The sequence below is a fragment of the Notothenia rossii genome (genome assembly GCF_949606895.1).
Source record: "Notothenia rossii genome assembly, chromosome: 3".
Taxonomy (NCBI): Eukaryota; Metazoa; Chordata; class Actinopteri; order Perciformes; family Nototheniidae; genus Notothenia; species Notothenia rossii.
In genome coordinates this window covers 75,766,685-75,783,541 of record NC_136901.1, presented here as the reverse complement: position 1 = coordinate 75,783,541, position 16,857 = coordinate 75,766,685, and the positions used below count along the sequence as shown (strand labels likewise).

The 16,857-nt window shown below is 39.2% G+C and overlaps 1 protein-coding gene and 1 pseudogene across 2 annotated transcripts; both read right to left on the bottom strand.

Moving 5' to 3' along the window:
* Positions 1-1,791: 1,791 nt before the first annotated feature.
* On the bottom strand, positions 1,792-9,814 carry LOC307033034 (uncharacterized protein; the record flags this gene model as incomplete). The annotated part of the gene is made up of 4 exons (XM_079671303.1): positions 7,344-9,814; positions 6,424-6,430; positions 2,014-4,433; positions 1,792-1,808 (listed from the first exon to the last, which is right to left on the bottom strand). Exons 1-4 carry the CDS (start codon positions 9,748-9,750, stop codon positions 1,792-1,794), a joined length of 4,851 nt encoding a protein of 1,616 aa, XP_079527429.1. The 5' UTR covers positions 9,751-9,814.
* A 3,028-nt stretch (positions 9,815-12,842) lies between these two features.
* LOC307033033 (protocadherin beta-15-like) lies at positions 12,843-15,268 on the bottom strand (annotated as a pseudogene). Its single transcript has one exon. The product of its transcript is annotated as a protocadherin beta-15-like (transcript).
* Between the last annotated feature and the right edge of the window lie 1,589 nt (positions 15,269-16,857).

The following is a 16,857-nucleotide window of genomic DNA, read 5'->3' as shown; positions in this document are numbered from 1 at the left end:
ACCTTAATTAATGCATCAACTCAGGTATCTCAATCATCATGACTTCTGAGTTATTAATGATGTTCATGTCTTCTTCATATAGATCTGCAGTTAAAGTGACAGGCCAAAAAACTGACCAGTCACAGCAATTCCAAGTGTTGTAATCATGATTAACTAACCATACTTCATCATGTTTGTGCCCCTTCAAATAAAGTGCGATGACCTGTCGGCAAAGACACAAGATTAGGAGGCCTACTTTAGGGAGGATGTGGATTACCACATAACAATTTAAAGTATATGGGATCACACAGCAAGGCTCAATGTGACTGTACTTACCGTGAAATACAGAGGTTAATAAAAACAATATGTATAGGAACTGTTAGGGTATCCTTTGCTTAGGTATTCAACCTTTGACACAGTTCCTAATTTTTTTATTAATTTTTACCAATATATATTTTCTTTATGTATTGCATTTTAAATTATTTTATCCTTTTTATTCCTCCTTCACTGGATTCCTCAAAACGACCCGCAGAGAGAAGTAATTTTAAATGCTTGCGGCCTGTCCTATGTGGAATCTTTTAATTTATTAACCTGGGTCCTGCTGGTTTTAATCACACTTCATTTTATGACAATTTGTTTCTTATTATTGTGTTTAAATTGTTATGTGGTAATCCACTAAAGTAGGACTCCTAATTTTCTGTCTTTGCCGACATGTTGTACTGCTTTCTTATGAGACACGATATGTGAAAATGTGATCTTGTTGGCTTTGGATTATAAATTAAAGTTTATTAATATTATGAATGAGTCATCTTTAATGGTTTGTGAGCTTTAATATAATACTGTATGATATATAAAAAGAAGTATGCTTAGTTAATCATGATTACAACAATTGGAATTGCTGTGACTGGTCAGTTTGTTGGCCTGTCACTTTAACTGCAGATGAAGAAGACATGAACATAATTAATAACTCAGAAGTCATGATGATTGAGATACCTTAGTTGATGCATTAATTCAGGTATTGTTCCTGCATTAAGTCATGCATGAGATACTATTAATCCTTGTACATTACTGATAGTTCATGAAGTACTACATGAATTAATTCGTGATGATTCATGTACCCTTACCATAAAGTGTTACCAAATAAAGCATCCTACTAAGCCCTAACAAAAAGGCCTAAATGCATGACACTGCAACATAACATACCCTAACACTGTCTTATAAAGCTAATATAAAAATGCAGACCTGTTTTTTAAAGAAAAATAACAAATAAGGTCAAGAAAATAACAACAAACCTAACTACAATACCACACAGATAACCATCGAGCAAAACATATAAAAGTAGTGTTGGATACGAAACAAAAAATAGCTTCCGAATTGAAAAGGTTGAAAATAATTTGGATTTTTCAATAAATACACAAGATTCTTATGGAAATCTATCGGTACTAATTAAAATATGTTATTAAACAACACTATTAAAAATAACATTTCAGATAATTATATATGGTCAATTTAGCATCATCACATTTAATAGTGTAAGGAAAAATTTACAACTGCTCCCTCGAGCCGGAAGACCAGGAAGCCTCTTCGCTCTGGCACCCCATCTTCAGTTGTCAATATGCATGAGGAGTATTTCAGCCCCATGGACAGATGCCACAAGACCAGGACGGACCAAAGTCACCCATAGACCAGAGCACTGTTTGTTAAACGTTGTAATCAGCAAAAGAATAAGTGTTCTCAGACTGCAGTGATGTGATTAAGAGAGGTCTAATAAGAGAATGTTAACTCGAACCTCATCCATATATCCATGATGAATCAGAACTGCAGCTGTTCTAATTAATCAAGGACAGTAAACATAGTGATAACTAATAATAAGTGCAGGGAATTGACAACAATGTCCTGGGATAATTTACACGATTAATCATTTTGGAAAATCTTCTGTTATCCAAAAAATGTAATTAAAAATCAACAAAACAATTTCAAAGGAAGCACATTTGCAAAACATAAAAGTTATCTTCTCAACAGTCAGCAACAAACCATCAATATGACAAAGACACAGGAAGGTTCCTACCTCAGGAGAAGAATCACAGTCTCCAAACACTTCAGCAAAGTCTGAAGGGCTTTTCCTCAGAGTCTGGTCAGCAGGCAGTGTGTTGTCATTGTAAGATGACACAAACTTAAAGTCACTGGTTCTGGAACCTGTTGTCAGGTAGGCGTCATAATTGTAAGCGCTACGTAAAGTTCCTGTTCCATCAACATCTGCGTAATTAGGAGGGAGATAAGCGCTGGGGATGGCGACTGCTCCATCAAACAACAGTCTGGGCTTTCTCCTGCGACAAAACCTCACACCCAGGATGATGATGATGAAGGTGAGGAAAAAAGTGGACACGGACACCAGCGCGATGATCAGATAAGAGGTCAGTTTGGAGTTCTTCTCATCATAAGAAATATCCTTCAGTTCGGGCACCTCAGCCAAGTTATCAGAGATAAGTAAATACATGGAGCAGGTGGCAGAGAGAGAGGGCTGTCCGTTATCTTTCACTGCCACAATAAGGTTCTGTTTCATGTTGTCAGACTCAGAAATGTCCCGCTGTGTCCTGATCTCTCCGCTGTGGAGACCAATAGTGAAAAGTCCCGGATCAGTGGATTTGACTATATGATAGGACAGCCAGGCGTTCTGTCCGGAGTCCGCGTCCACAGCGATCACTTTGCACACCAGAGAGCCTCCGTGCGCAGCTTTGGGGACCAGCTCGGTTATGAAGGAGTTGCCCTCCGCGGCGGGGTACAGTATCTGAGGAGAGTTGTCATTCACATCCAATATGAACACACTGACGGTCACGTTGCTGCTGAGCGGAGGAGAACCGTTGTCTCTGGCCATCACCTGGACTTTAAAACTCCTGAACAGTTCGAAATCAAACGTCCTCACAGCGTGGATCACCCCCGTGTCTCCGTTAACAGACAGATAGGAGGACACCGGGGCCCCGTTCACCTCACCGGGTAACAGAGAATAAATCACGGTACCGTTTTGTCTCCAGTCGGGGTCTCGAGCAGTAACGGAACATAAAGTGGAGCCAGGTTTGTTGTTTTCAGTCACATATGCGCTGTAGGACTGCTCCTCAAACACAGGTGGGTTGTCGTTGATGTCTGCTACAGATAACTGAACAGTTTTAGAGGATGACAGATGGGGAGAGCCCCCGTCAGTGGCAGTGATTGTAATGTTGTAATCAGACACTAGTTCACGGTCCAGTTTTCCTGTGGTCACCAGAGAATAATAGTTTTTAATAGAAGGAACCAATTTAAAAGGGACGTTTTGCTGAATGGAGCAACGGACATGTTGGTTATTCTCAGAGTCTCTATCCTGCACGTTAATTATGCCCACCTCTGAACCAGGTGACACGCTCTCAGGTATGGGGTTAGTCAGGGATTTCAGGTATATTACAGGGGCATTATCATTCATATCCGTAACATCTATTATAACTTTAGCGTAAGAAGATAACCCTAAACTGTCCTTAGCCTCCACGCTCATTTCAAAAGTACTAATATCTTCAAAGTCAATCGCACCAGTTACCCTGATTTCTCCGGTTTTAGAATCAATAGAAAATGCATTTACATCATCGTCAGACACATGGCCTAATTCATATGTCACATCTCCATTTACCCCTTCATCTGCGTCAGTAGCACCAACATGAATCACTATGGTATCTGGAGGAGAGTTTTCAGCCAGATTGGCTTTATAAACGGCCTGGCTAAACACTGGGGCGTTATCATTAGCATCCAGCACAGTTACGTGTATGACAACAGTCCCTGATCGCTGAGGAGAGCCTCCATCTAAAGCTGTGAGGAGCAAATTGATCTCTTGTTGTTTTTCACGATCAAGTGTATTCTCCAATACGAGTTCAACCTTGTGACTGTCAACAGCGAGAATAAAGTCTTCGTTTTTTTGTAAAAGGTATCTCTGAACAGCATTTTGACCTATATCCGCGTCATGGGCCTCCTCGATAGAGAAGCGGTAACCCTTAGCAGCTGACTCGCCTATCTCCATTTCAATCAAGTGTTTTTTGAATTTCGGCGAGTTGTCGTTTACATCTTGAATATGAAGACTTACACGATGAAGCTCCAGAGGATTTTCTAACAGCAGATCTACCTTCACAACACACGAGGGTTTCTTGCCACAAAGGCTTTCTCGGTCCATTCTCTCCGATGTGACCAAATCTCCAGTACTCAGATTAATATCACAGTACCGCTTACGAGTCCCCTCAAAATCAACACGGGCCTTTCGGGAAGATAAGGTCCTCAGATCAAGACCGAGATCTTTAGCTGCATTTCCAATAATAGACTCCCGTTTCATCTCTTCTGGAATAGAATAACGCAGGTCTCCGTTAACGAGGTGCAGCATTACAATAAAGGAAGCAAAGCAGAAGATCGACCGCAGTGCAGAAAATCCTTTGTCTCCCATCCTGATAAAAAAAACGTCTTCGTATTGTTAATGTCCAGCGTACTATCAAGATTACAATAAAAAGTACCACCAAAAAAAACTAAATAATCCAACACTGGGTATACTGCGGACCATACAAATATATTGGAGGTTTAACCGATCGTTTTAGAAAAATACAACAGATTTGCATTCAGTAGTTGTGGGTGGGGTGGTGTGCGTCCATGTTCTGTAAGCCGACAGCGACACCATGAGTCTCTTTATATCCTCACAATGTCAGGATATTAAATGGTTTTCCAAGATTCTAATATCACGTGAAAGTATTTCCTTCACATATGACATGTTACTATCAGTTGAAAACAAGCACTTTTCAATGGATATAATGCAGATAGAAAGAGACAGCTCTGATTAAGTATGGCAACTTTGTTGTACTCCATACGTTACTCTGAAGACCATATTAATGTCTTTTTCAAAAATTATATTTGCAATATTATCAGATATTTAAGGTTCAGCCACATGGACACAGATGGGAAAGATACTTTGATTATTTTTTAAATAACATGTTTCAAATACCACAATGTAAAATGCTGCATTGCATCTGAGAGTCCTGCATTCGGAAATGTAGCCTACTCAAATAAAAGTAACTATCTTAAGCTAAATGTACATAAAGTATCATACCGTATACACTCGTTTAGCAGACACAAACCTTCTGATTGACTAATATATTATCATTCCTTAAATATCGTATCCTCCAAAGCCCCTAACAAAAAGGCCAACATGCATGACACTGCAAAATGCTCTAACACTGTCATGTAAAAACTGGTGTTTTAAAAATAAACAACAAACAAGGTCAGGGAAATAGCATTCCAAACAAAACAAATCACACGCAAATACAAATCCAGCAAAACTACTAAAGCAATGTTGAAAAAAAAAAAAAAAAACTAATAAAAATTGCTTCTAGATTTAAAAGTCTAATAATAATTTAGATTTTGAAAACAAATCCACGTGATTCTAATGGAAAGCTATCGGTTTTTTTAATGGTAGGGTAGGTAATAATGGAGAAACCAGCTCGAGTAAACTAGAATTTGAAAGTACACACCCAAAAAAAATCCGCCCCTTCCTTCAGACTTCCTTACAGAGCCCCTCCTCCAACACACACGAACGCGCACATGACCAATGAGGGCACGAGATAAATTTGTGAAAGAGATGCAAGGCTGACAGGTAGGTAGGCCATCCAATTATCTGCCGCGAGCCGGGGCAGATCATTGGTCGTGCTTTTTACAGCGCCACGGCTTCCACAGATTAAATATTTGTATATATTTATTGTCAAAGCGTTTCATTTATTCATTGCTATCGGCATGTTAGAATATGCTATGGAATATAAAAAAAAGTGTTTCTGAAGTAAATTACCTACCCTACCTTTAACAAATGAACAATTTTTCTATCACTTATATAACGTGTGGTAACAAATAAAGTATGTTCTTGTTGCAGGTATTCATTCTTGAGGTTTACGGATTCAAATTAAATCATTACTTATTATGCATAATAATGATTTGTGTAATCATTAATATCATTATAAATGTGTATTATTATAATTATTATCATAATTATAATGAAACATTGGAACATTTGAAATTATGTCTAAAGGAGAAAATAAGTTGTTTCAGTTCCATGGAGAGAGTCAAAAGGAAGATCACATGGGAGGACTTGTTTACAGAGATGTAATGTCCAGCACCATGGACAGTGATGGGGAAGATACTTCGATTTTTTTTCTTAAATAACAAGTTTAAAATACCACGATGTTAAGAAACTGTATTGCATCTGAGAGCATTTTAAATGTGACTCAAGTAAAAGTACATAACTATCTTCAGCAAAATGTAGCTAAAGTATCAACAACGTACATATTCGTTTAGCAGAAACAATCCTTCTGTGACTGATTAATATATTATCAAGACATTAAATAAAGCATCCTAAGCCCTTACAAAAAGGCCTAAATGCCTCACTCTGCAACTTACCCAGACACTGTGTTATACAACTATATACAATTGTAGGTATTTTATAGAAAATAAGAAACAAGGTCAGGAAAATAACAGAACCTATAATAACGGATAACTATTTACCAACAAATATAAAAGTAGTGTTGAAAACAAAACAAAAAATAGCTTCCAAATTGAAAAAGTTGATAATAATATAGATATTTGAATAAATACACGTGATTTTTATGGAAAACTATCGTTAAATAATTTAAATATATTATGAAACAACAATATTATTAATAACAATTCAGATCATTATATTACTATCGTTCATTTAGCCTAATCACATTTGATAGTGTTTCTAAGAAAAAATAAATCTACAACTGCTCCCTGGAGCCGAAAACCAGGAAGCCTCTTCGCTCTGGCACCTCTCTAAAAAACATCTTCTTATATCTTCAGTTGTGAATATGCTTGAGGAGTGCTTCAGCACCATGGACAGATGTCACAAAACCAGTAAGGACGGAAGTCACCAATAGACCAGAGCACTGTTTGTTAAACTTTGTCATCAGCAAAAGAAAAAGTGTTCTCAGACTGCTTTGATGTGATTAAGAGTGGTCTAATACCTGAATGTTAACTCGTTCTTAGACTATAGAACCTCATCCATATATCCATGATGAATCAGGTGTAGCAACTGCAGCTGTTCTAATTAATAAAGGACAGTAAACATCACCCGCAAACTAAATAAACGCAAATACATTTGAAAATAAAAACAACTATAATAAAGCAGCAAATAATGGGTTGATGTAATTTACATGATTAATCATTTTGGAAATCTTCAGTTACCCAAAAATGTATATCAAAATCCACAAAACAATTTTACAGGAAGCACACAAATGTGAATAACATAACACTCCTCTGCTCTACAAGTTAGCAACAAAAACATCAACTATGACAAAGACGTAGGAAGGCTCCTACCTCAGGAGAAGAATCACAATCCCCAAACACTTCAGCAAAGTCTGAAGGGCTTTTCCTCAGAGTCTGGTCAGCAGGCAGTGTGTTGTCATTGTAAGATGACACAAACTTAAAGTCACTGGTTCTGGAACCTGTTGTCAGGTAGGCGTCATAATTGTAAGCGCTGCGTAAAGTTCCTGTGCCGTCAACATCTGCGTAATTAGGAGGGAGATAAGCGCTGGGGATGGCAACTGCTCCATCAAACAACAGTCTGGGCTTTCTCCTGCGACAAAACCTCACACCCAGGATGATGATGATGAAGGTGAGAAAAAAGGTGGACACTGACACCAGCGCGATGATCAGATAAGAGGTCAGTTTGGAGTTCTTCTCATCGTAAGAAATGTCCTTCAGTTCTGGCACCTCAGCCAAGTTATCAGAGATAAGTAAATACATGGAGCAGGTGGCAGAGAGACAGGGCTGTCCGTTATCTTTCACTGACACAATAAGGTTCTGTTTCATGCTGTCAGACTCAGAAATGTCCCGCTGTGTCCTGATCTCTCCGCTGTGGAGACCAATAGTGAAAAGTCCCGGATCAGTGGATTTGACTATATGATAGGACAGCCAGGCGTTCTGTCCGGAGTCCGCGTCCACCGCGATCACTTTGGACACCAGAGAGCCTCTGTGTGCAGCTTTGGGGACCAGCTCGGTCATGAAGGAGTTGCCCTCCGGGGCGGGGTACAGTATCTGAGGAGAGTTATCATTCACATCCGATATGAACACACTGACGGTTAGGTTGCTGCTGAGCGGAGGAGAACCGTTGTCTCTGGCCATCACCTGGACTTTAAAACTCCTGAACTGTTCATAATCCAACGACTTCACAGCGTGGATCACCCCCGTGTCTCCGTTAACAGACAGATAGGATGACACCGGGGCACCGTTCACCTCACCGGGCAACAGAGAATAAATCACGGTACCGTTTTGTCTCCAGTCGGGGTCTCGAGCAGTAACGGAACATAAAGTAGAGCCAGGTTTGTTGTTTTCAGTCATATATGCGCTGCAGGACTGCTCCTCAAACACAGGTGGGTTGTCGTTGATGTCTGCTACAGATAACTGAACCGTTTTAGAGGAGGACAGAGGGGGAGAGCCCTCGTCAGTGGCAGTGATTGTAATGTTGTAATCAGACACTAGTTCACGGTCCAGTTGTCCTGTGGTCACCAGAGAATAATAGTTTTTAATAGAAGGAACCAACTTAAAAGGGACGTTTTGCTGAATGGAGCAGCGGACCTGTCTGTTATTCTCAGAGTCTCTATCCTGCACGTTAATGATGCCCACCTCTGCACCAGGTGACACGTTCTCAGGTATGGGGTTAGTCAGGGATTTCAGGTATATTACAGGGGCATTATCATTTACATCAGTGATTTCTATCATTAATTTGGAATCTGATGAAAGTCCATAACCATCTTTGGCATCGATGCGCATTTCATATTTAGAATCATTCTCGAAATCAAGTGGTCCTATGACTTTGATCTCTCCAGTTTGACTGTTGAGTGAGAACACCTTTTTAGCCCTTTCTGAGATCCGGCTAAACTCATAAGTAACCACCCCATTGACTCCCTCGTCTGCATCGGTAGCACTTACAGTGACGACCAGAGTATCAAGGACAGAGTCTTCAGGCAGACTGGCTTTATAGAAGGCTTGGTCAAACACTGGGGCGTTATCATTAGCATCCAGCACAGTGACGTGTATAATAGCACTTCCTGATCTTTGTGGATTGCCACCATCAACAGCAATCATCACTACATTTAAATCGTGTTCTTTTTCACGGTCTAGCTCTTTCTCTAACACCAACTCGACATTTTTAGACCCATCAGTATCGTCTCGGACAGATAACACAAAGTGTTCGTTATTTTGTAAAATGTATTGTTTAACCGAATTGTGTCCTAAGTCCGTGTCATGTGCTTCATTGAGGCGATATCGAGCTCCTTTGTCAGCTGACTCGCCTATTTCGAGTTTAATTGTATCCTTTTGGAAAACGGGTGAGTTGTCGTTTACATCCTGAATAAGCAGTGAAATTTGGTGCAGCTCCAAGGGGCTCTCTAGGACTAATTCGAATTTAAGCAAACACGAAACCTTTTCCGCGCACAGCTCCTCCCTGTCAATCCTTTCCCGGATGACAAAATTGCCTGTTTTTAGATCAATATCGCAATAGTGCTGATAGCTTTCCTCCGTATCAATACGGGCTTTACGAGTGAACAATTTCCCTGCTTCAAACCCGAGGTCCTTGGCAATATTTCCAACAATAGATCCGGGTCTCATCTCCTCTGGAACAGAATAGCTGAGGTCTGCATTGGAAATGTAGAATAAAATGGCAAAGACGTAGGAAAAAAAAAGCCACAATCTCCCTTTTAGCTCCATTGTTTTTCCCGAAAGAAGATGCGGACAGGAAATGTCCCCTTCTGCTGTCAAAGTTCCAATGTGATGGCAAAATTAACGGAACCGCTCATGCAACAATAGCAGCACTGGTTTTAATGCTTGAATTACTCCCTTTGCAGTGGGTGTGGAAATGAGCCTCGTCCTATCTGCAAGTGAGCAGCGACACCGTGAGCTTATTTTGGAATTTTACGAACAACAACGAGCACTGCATTAAACACCATTGCGCTTCCATGATCAACAATACAGCATTTCAATGTCAGGACACAAAGTGAAAGTATTAAACTGCAATGTTTTAGGTTTGATTCATTTGTAGACACAACCTTCAGCACCATGGCTGACCGACGAGAAGTAGAACCAAAGCGTTTCCTTATTAACCACGTCAGCTCATAAAGTATAAATAACATGGACGGATCACTGAACATTTCAGATTGGATGTATCTAAATATTTACAAAATAACAATGGTAAAACGTGTTTTAACAGCATGAGGCCTACATTAATAGAAAAGGGGCTCCTATGTTTTCTCAGAGCATTACTCTGTGTTTAACAACAAATACATGATGCAACTATAAATTACACCAGGCATGTGAGATAGTTGGCCAATGTCCGAGGGACACAATAGACGCTCAGGAAACAATATTGTGATGGACAAACTGATTAGTTTATCATCACTAAGAAAGTCTAAATATGATAAGCTGAAAAGTATTATCACAACAGTAACTTCAAATGGTATAACATTCATCGCTCAAGTAAAATGGTTGGTCAGCATGCGTTTCAAAGAAGTACATATTCTAATTCAAACTTTGATAACTGCTATTTTAAACTTGAGGCAAGGCAAGTTTATTTATATAGCACCTTTCAACACAAGGCAATTCAAAGTGCTTTACAAAAATGAACGACATTAAGAGCATTAAGGAACATATTATAAAATGACATTTAAAAACACTAATTTGAAAGCAAAGATAAAAGCAAAGATAATAAAAGTTATAGTGCAGTTTAAGATATGAATATATCAATTAAAAGCAGCGACAAAAAGAAAAGTCTTCAGCCTGGATTTAAAAGTTGTAAGAGTTGCAGCGGACCTGCAGGTTTCTGGGAGTTTGTTCCAGATATTTGGAGCATAATAACTGAATGCTGCTTCTCCAAGTTTAGTTCTGACTCTGGGGACAGAAAGCTGACCTGTCCCTGAGGACCTGAGAGATCTGGATGGTTCATCATTTAGCAGGAGGTCAGAAATGTATTTTGGGCCTAAAACATTCAGTGCTTTATAAACCAGCAGCAGTATTTTTGAAATGTATTATTTGACACACAGGAAGCCAGTGTAAATACTTCAGAACAGGAGTGATGTGATCCACTTTCTTAGTGTTAGTGAGGACTCGAGCAGCAGCGTTCTGAATCAGCTGCAGCTTTCTAATGGATGTTTTAGTGAGACCTGTAAAGACACCATTACAGTAGTCCAGTCTACTGAAGATAAAAGCATGGACAAGTTTTTCTAAATCCTGCTCTGACATTAGTCTTTTAATCCTAAATATGTTCTTTAGGTGATAGTAAGCTGATTTAGTAACTGTTTTAATGTGACTGTTGAAACTCAGGTCAGAGTCCATGACTACACCTAGATTTCTGGCTTTATCTGTTGTTTTGAACATTGCAGGCTGAAGCTCAGCGCTTACTTTAATACGTTCTGCCTTGGCTCCAAAAACCATTACCTCAGTTTTATCTTTGTTTAATTGGAGAACGTTCTCACACATCCAGTCATTGATTTGTTCAATACACTTACTCAGTGTTTGAATTGGAGCATAGTCTTGAGGGGAGAAAATGAGCAGCTGTTGCAACAAAAGCAAGTGACAAACAAGGCAAATAATGCATTACAATAAATGAAGTGAAAATTGATTCATTATGAGCAGGAAAAAGGACAACATGGCATCAAGATACATTCAAATTGCACTGAGGAATATGGGTTTTGATCTCTTACATGAAACCACTGTTTTAACAGCAGTTAAAAATATATATATATCTGTATGTTGAAGGTCTTAATTACACAGTGACATGCAGGAATGTATGTATATGAAAATTCTTAGTTTTACCTTAAAATTAATAAATGAATGCCTTTAACATGAACATAATTATGTCAAGTAATGTCAAGTTTTAAAAGCACACAATCCAGAAGTTGTAAAAAAATCAGTATGACATTCTAAATTAACCACAGCTAAGTACAATTCAAATGCCTGCTATGTTATCAAAAACATTTCTAAAAGAGAAAAATAGTGACGAGTCGCTAAGGATTTTCATTTCATAAATATGCTCATGCCAAAAACACATTGAATGCAAGTACAGGACTGAACATGGCTTGAGAAATTGAACTTATAGGGCCAGTGAAATATGTAAATGAAAGGTATACCTGAAGGAAACAACCAAAGTCAAATGTTGGATAAAGAAGTGTATAAGACTATGGCAATCCATCTGACGCTCAAAACACTTAAGCATATGTGGACTTTTCCACAGAGTCTGGTCAGCAGGCAGTGTGTTCACATTGTAAGATGACACAGACTTTAAGTCACTGGTTCTAGAACCAGTTTTCAGGTAGGCGTCATAATTGTAAGGGCAGCACAATTGCAATCTAAAATGATTAAAAACTAAGAAGATGCATGAGAGGAGAAGGCTGTTCCTCAAAAAACACAACAAGAGCAACAGCGAATTTCAGCCCCAAGGACAGAGAATACAACAAAAAAATCCAGCTCAACAAATAACACAAGAGCAGTTTAGATAGAAAGACAGTTTCCGGGAAAACATGTTTTCCATAATTTTTAAATTAATATGTTCAATAGTCTCTAAAATCACCAAATAATTCAAAATGTCTGTAAACTACAACAAAATCACTTTTGTGAACTAGCGATGCATCATTATGCTCAATATGTGAATTAAGTCAATTGTGGAGTACGACTGAAGATTTACGCTTGCACTTACTTGCAAAGTGAAATGAATGTACTTAAGGTAACTTCAACTCTAAATAATGAATATACATAATAATAAAACAATTAGACAAAAACGTTTTCAACACTATGTATTGTCTGGGAAATCAAGGTGCAAGGTCAAACATTAAGTGGCACCACTTCCTACCTCAGGAGAAGAATCAGAGTCTCCAAACACTTCAGCAAAGTCTGAAGGGCTTTTCCTCAGAGTCTGGTCAGCAGGCAGTGTGTTGTCATTGTAAGATGACACGAACTTAAAGTCACTGGTTCTGGAACCTGTTGTCAGGTAGGCGTCATAATTGTAAGCACTGCGTAAAGTTCCTGTTCCGTCAACATCTGCGTAATTAGGAGGGAGATAAGCGCTGGGGATGGCGACTGCTCCATCAAACAATAGTCTGGGCTTTCTCCTGCGACAAAACCTCACACCCAGGATGATGATGATGAAGGTGAGGAAAAAGGTGGACACGGACACCAGCGCGATGATCAGATAAGAGGTCAATTTGGAGTTCTTCTCATCGTAAGAAATATCCTTCAGTTCTGGCACCTCAGCCAAGTTATCAGAGATAAGTAAATACAGGGAGCAGGTGGCAGAGAGAGAGGGCTGTCCGTTATCTTTCACTGACACAATAAGGTTCTGTTTCATGCTGTCAGACTCAGAAATGTCCCGCTGTGTCCTGATCTCTCCGCTGTGGAGACCAATAGTGAAAAGTCCCGGATCAGTGGATTTGACTATATGATAGGACAGCCAGGCGTTCTGTCCGGAGTCCGCGTCCACCGCGATCACTTTGGACACCAGAGAGCCTCTGTGTGCAGCTTTGGGGACCAGCTCGGTCATGAAGGAGTTGCCCTCCGGGGCGGGGTACAGTATCTGAGGAGAGTTGTCATTCACATCCGATATGAACACACTGACGGTCACGTTGCTGCTGAGCGGAGGAGAACCGTTGTCTCTGGACATCATGTGGACTTTAAAACTCCTGAACTGTTCATAATCAAACGACTTCACAGCGTGGATCACCCCCGTGTCTCCGTTAACAGACAGATAGGAGGACACCGGGGCACCGTTTACCTCACCGGGTAACAGAGAATAAATCACGGTACCGTTTTGTCTCCAGTCGGGGTCTCGAGCTGTAACGGAACATAAAGCGGAGCCAGGTTTGTTGTTTTCAGTCACATGTGCGCTGTAGGACTGCTCCTCAAACACAGGTGGGTTGTCGTTGATGTCTGCTACAGATAACTGAACCGTTTTAGAGGAGGACAGAGGGGGAGAGCCCTCGTCAGTGGCAGTGATTGTAATGTTGTAATCTGACACTAGTTCACGGTCCAGTTGTCCTGTGGTCACCAGAGAATAATAGTTTTTAATAGAAGGAACCAACTTAAAAGGGACGTTTTGCTGAATGGAGCAGCGGACCTGTCTGTTATTCTCAGAGTCTCTATCCTGGACGTTAATGATGCCCACCTCTGCACCAGGTGACACGTTCTCAGGTATGGGGTTAGTCAAAGATTTCAGGTATATTACAGGAGCATTATCATTCATATCAGTAACATCAATTATAACTTTGGTGTAAGAAGTTAGTCCTAAACCATCTTTAGCTTTTATACTGATTTCAAAGGAACTCCTTTCCTCAAAGTCAATCACTCCAGTAACTTTAACTTCTCCTGATTTAGGATCGATAGAAAATGCATTTATATCATCATTAGATCCGTGGCCAAAATTATATGTCACATCTCCATTTACCCCTTCATCTGCGTCAGTAGCACTAACATGAATCACTATGGTATCTGGAGGAGAGTTTTCTGGCAGACTGGCTTTATAAACGGCCTGGCTAAACACTGGGGCGTTATCATTAGCATCCAGCACAGTGACGTGTATGACAACAGTCCCTGATCGCTGAGTAGAGCCTCCATCTAAAGCTGTGAGGAGCAAATTAATTTCATTTTGCTTTTCACGATCAAGTTTATGCTCTACCACAAGTTCAACCTTGTTACCGTCAACAGCGAGAATGAAGTTTTCATTTTTTTGTAAACTGTAACTCTGAACAGCATTTTGACCTATATCTGCGTCATGGGCTTTCTCGATAGGGAAGCGATTACCCTTGTCAGCTAACTCACTTATCTCCATTTCAATCAAATTATCATTGAATTGCGGCGAGTTGTCATTTATATCTTGAATATGAAGACTAACACGATGAAGCTCCAGAGGATTTTCTAACACCAGATCTACTTTCACAACACACGAGGGTTTCTTGCCACAAAGGCTTTCTCTGTCCATTCTCTCCGATGTGACCAAATCTCCAGTACTCAGATTAATATTACAGTACGATTTGCGAGTCCCCTCAAAATCAACACGGGCCTTTCGGGAAGATAAGGTCCTCAGATCAAGACCGAGATCTTTAGCTGCATTTCCAATAATAGACTGGCGTTTCATTTCTTCTGGAATAGAATAACTCAGGTCTCCGTTAACGAGGTGCAGCGCTATAATAAAGGAAGCAAAGCAGAAGATCGACCGCAGCGCAGAATATCCTTTGTTTCCCATTCTGACACAAAACCAGTCTTCGTATTGTTAATGTCCAACTTACTGTCGAGATTATAAAAAAAAGTACGTCCAAATATAGTCAATTATCCAACACTGGGTACTTTGGACCATACAAATATGTTCAAGGTCTAACCGACCGTCTTGGAAAAATACAAATTTGCATTCAGTAGTTGTGGGTGGGGTGGTGTGCGTCCATGTTCTGTAAGCCGACAGCGACACCTTGAGTGGCTTTATATCTTCACAATGTTAGGTTGTGAAATAGTTTTCCCATAGTCTAAAATCACGTGAAGGTAATTCATTCACATATGACATGTGACTATCAGTTGAAAACAACCACTTTTCATTGGATATAATGCAGAAAGAAAGAGAGAGCATCGGATTCAATATAGCCACTTCGTTTTCCTCCATATATTATTGTGAAGACAAAATAAATAGATACAACATTCTATTTGCAGGATTATCAGAGATGTAAGGTGCAGCACCATGCACAGTGGATACTTCGATCTTTTTCTTGAATAACAAGTTTCAAATACCACGATGTTAAAAAACTGCTTTGCAACTTAGAGTCCTGCATTTTATCTTTGAATTAAGTAAATGTACATAACTATCTTAAGCAACTGTATTTCCCTCGAAGCACAGGCAGACACAAGTGGCTTTCTCATAACGGCTGTATTCCTCTTCGAATCCACCTTGAAAACTACACATTAACAAACAGTATCAATGACAAACGTATCATGTTACAAACACAATAACATGCCAAACATGTGAAATGAGTTTAGCAAAGTAATAAACGTAAAAATAAATACAAACAACAACATACATCGTTGGCTGCATACTCTGAAAACAGAGGGAAGTATTCTTCAGTTCTTACAACTTTATAAGAATGAACTTAAACTAACGGAGCTAAAAAAGTATCCGTCTCAGTTTCTTGTCTCTCTCTCGCTCTCTAACTCACGCGAGAACAGCATAACGAGACGTGAGCTTGGACTTGAAAATAAAAGACTCTAAATATTGCGCACATTAAATATTGCAACAAATCTTAATAATTAGACTTAGAAAATACATATTACAGTTAAATTATGAACCTGTAAATGGCTACACTTAGAGCAACATTGACCTGAATTATCAAAAACGTACTACTCGTTTAACAGAAACAAGCCTTCCATGAATAGCTGATAGAATATCATGACATTAAATAAAGCCTCCTACTAAGCACTAACAAAAAGGCCCACATTTATGACACTGCAACATACCCTAACACTGTCTTGTAAAACTAATATAAAAATATTGACCTGTGTTTTAAAGAAAATAACAACAAACCTAACTATAATACCATACACAGATAACCATCTAGCAAAAAATATAAAAGTTGAAAATAATAAAAACAAAAAATAGCTTCCGACTTGAAAAGGTTGATAATAATTTGGATTGTTCAATAAAGACGCGAGATTCTTATGGAAAGCGATTGTTACTAATTCAAATATGTTATTAAACAACACTATTAAAAATAACAATTCAGATAATTATATATCGTTAATTTGGCCTAATCACATTTGATAGTGTATCTAAGGAAAAATACATCTACAATT